General features: G+C 49.5%; 1 protein-coding gene across 1 annotated transcript in view; it reads right to left on the bottom strand.

Moving 5' to 3' along the window:
- Positions 1-2,500, bottom strand: part of atrx (ATRX chromatin remodeler) — a 38,463-nt gene that overhangs the window by 12,183 nt on the left and 23,780 nt on the right. The window contains exons 27-29 of the mRNA XM_084459560.1: positions 1,878-1,986; positions 1,608-1,785; positions 75-266 (exon numbers count right to left, since the gene is read on the bottom strand). Of these exons, the coding sequence (XP_084315686.1) occupies positions 75-266; positions 1,608-1,785; positions 1,878-1,986 (479 nt within the window). The remainder of the gene's footprint in view (positions 1-74; positions 267-1,607; positions 1,786-1,877; positions 1,987-2,500) is intronic.

Consider the following 2,500-nt stretch of genomic DNA (forward strand, 5'->3'; position numbering starts at 1 on the left):
TCATTTTCACCCCTGGTGACAACACTAGTTCACACACACACAAATCCCCCCCCCATACACACACACACACACACCTTGGGCAGCATGGGCGTGGCCCTCTTGCTCTTGCGGCCCGACGGGTCGTCCAGCAGCTCGGGTTCGAAGTTGTAGAGCTCGGCCAGCTCGTTCATGGTGAAGTGTCTCTCTATCTGCTGCTGGTCCACCACCCGGGAGGACAGGGACTGCTTAGCCACCTGCCGGTCGTAGATCTTCTCCTCCATCGTGCCCTGAGGAGCACAACACGGCCTCGTCAGGACGACCTCACATCAACGTCTCCCTCCGCTGGAATGTTAGGAGACTCTCTCTACTACTCCCGCCCTCCCTCCCTCCCTCCCTCCCTCCCTTCCTTCCTTCCTTCCTTCCTTCCTTCCTTCATAAAGAATCCAATACGAAACACATGAAGAACAGATGCTCTTCAGTCCGGTCCCTGACCAAGACCTGGACTGAGCACTTGGACTTGGTCCTCGGGCGCCATGAACGATGGCTGCCCACTGCTCCTGGCTGACCCTGGAGGAGGACGGCTTGGATGGGAGAAATACAGGGAACAATTTCCCCCGAAGTTGTGTGTGTGTGTGTGATATACAGTGCCTGAGTCTCTAATTTTGGAAAGCGCAGAAAGCTGTGGCGTGGCGTGCCAGTAGGGCGCGGCGCATGCAGTGTTGCACACGAACCACCAGGAGGCATCGTTGATCAAGAAGCAACTAGTGGAAGCAGAGTTTACCGACAAGGCTATCGAGGGACTGGGGACTGTAGGCTGGAATGTCTCCCATTCAGCGAAATCTAATCAAAACTATGTTTTACGAAGCTCCGCCAGGCAGTGTCAATAATCATTCGACTATCGCACAGTTTTGCCTTATTTTGTGTTAATTTATATTTCAAATGTATGCTGTTAGTGCCCATCCATCCATGCATGCCGCCGCCCACTGTGTGTAATGTGTGTGTCACTGTGTGACCAATCAAAGACCCCCTCCTAGGGTCCTGTAATTTCAATTTTTAAATTGTAATTTTACTAGCATTTTACAAAGCTGATGTGTAAAGTGGAAGTAGTCTGTTGAGGGCGGCAGCCTGTTTAACCCTTTTAACCCTGAAAATAAAGTGACAACATTTTGAATATTAATTGGATTTTCCCTATAATACTAGAAAGCGCAGTTTCTCAGCTTTCAGCAAGTGTTGGAGTGAGGAATTTTTTAGATTTGTTAGATATTTTTTTTTATATTATTAAATATTTTTTAGATATTTTTAAAATGTTGCCGGTGACGTGGTCGTATTAAAAGGGTTAAGGCAGCTGTGTTAACGGTGTTGTAGGTAGCAGCAGGTCTGGTTCTTGTAGGGCGTCTACCTGAGCCAGGAAGTGGTAAATGGTAAATGGACTGCACTTATATAGCGCTTTTCCACCTTAGCGGCACTCAAAGAGCTTTACAATGGCCTCTCATTCACACATTCACACACACATTCACACACCAATGGCGGTAGCTGCCATGCAAGGTGCTAACCTGCTCATTGGGAGCAATTTGGGGTTAGGTGTCTTACTCAAGGACACTTCGACATGTGGACAGTTGGAGTTGTACCTGAGCCAGGAAGCGGTACACGAAGACGGTTTTCAGCTGTCCGAAGCGGTACACCCTGAAGATGCTCTGGATGTCGTAGGAGGGGTTCCAGGACGCGTCGAAGATGATGACGCGGTTCGACGCCACCAGGTTGATACCCAGAGAACCGGCCCGCGTGGAGATGAGGAACAGGCGCCCCCTGCAGGTCAGGACAGGATGGTTGTTGGATGTTGGTGTGTGTGTGTGGGATGTTTGGGGTGTGTGTGTGTGTGTGTGTGTGTGTGTGTGTACCTGACGTTGCTAGTGTCATTGAAGTCCTCGGCCCACTTCTTCCGGGTCAAGGCGTTGGTGGAGCCGTCCAGACGGTAGTAGTCCAGGTTCCTGAACCACTTCCCCTCGCCTGAAACACACACACACACACACTGACGTTTAGTTCCTGTGTGTGTGTACACCTCACTGTGTGTATGTGTGTGTGTGTGTGTACTGTACCTCACTGTGTGTGTGTGTGTGTGTGTACGCCTCACTGTGTGTGTACCTCACTCGGAATGCATAGATTTGACTGGCTAAGTAGCATCACCTGAGATTATTTACCACACATTCAATGGTCTGAGTTTCCTGGCTGCTGAACCAGTGCTGTAAACTACACCAGTTAAAAGAGCCACGCTCCAGCAAAATGGTACCATTCTCAAAAATGTATTGGTTAAAGGTCTGGGTCCAGGTCAGCTAAATATCACCAGATAGATATGTGTGTGTGTGTGTGTGTGTGTGTGTATGTGCGTGCGTATGTGTCTGTGTGTGTGTGTATGCGTGCGTGCATATGTGTGTGTGTGTGTGTATGTATTTGTGCATACGTAGGTGTGTGTATGGATGTGTGCATGCATGTGTGTGTGTGTATGCAGGTGTGGGTGGGTGGG

Source organism: Borostomias antarcticus, assembly GCF_949987555.1.
Source record: "Borostomias antarcticus genome assembly, chromosome: 28".
In the NCBI taxonomy this organism is placed as follows: Eukaryota; Metazoa; Chordata; class Actinopteri; order Stomiiformes; family Stomiidae; genus Borostomias; species Borostomias antarcticus.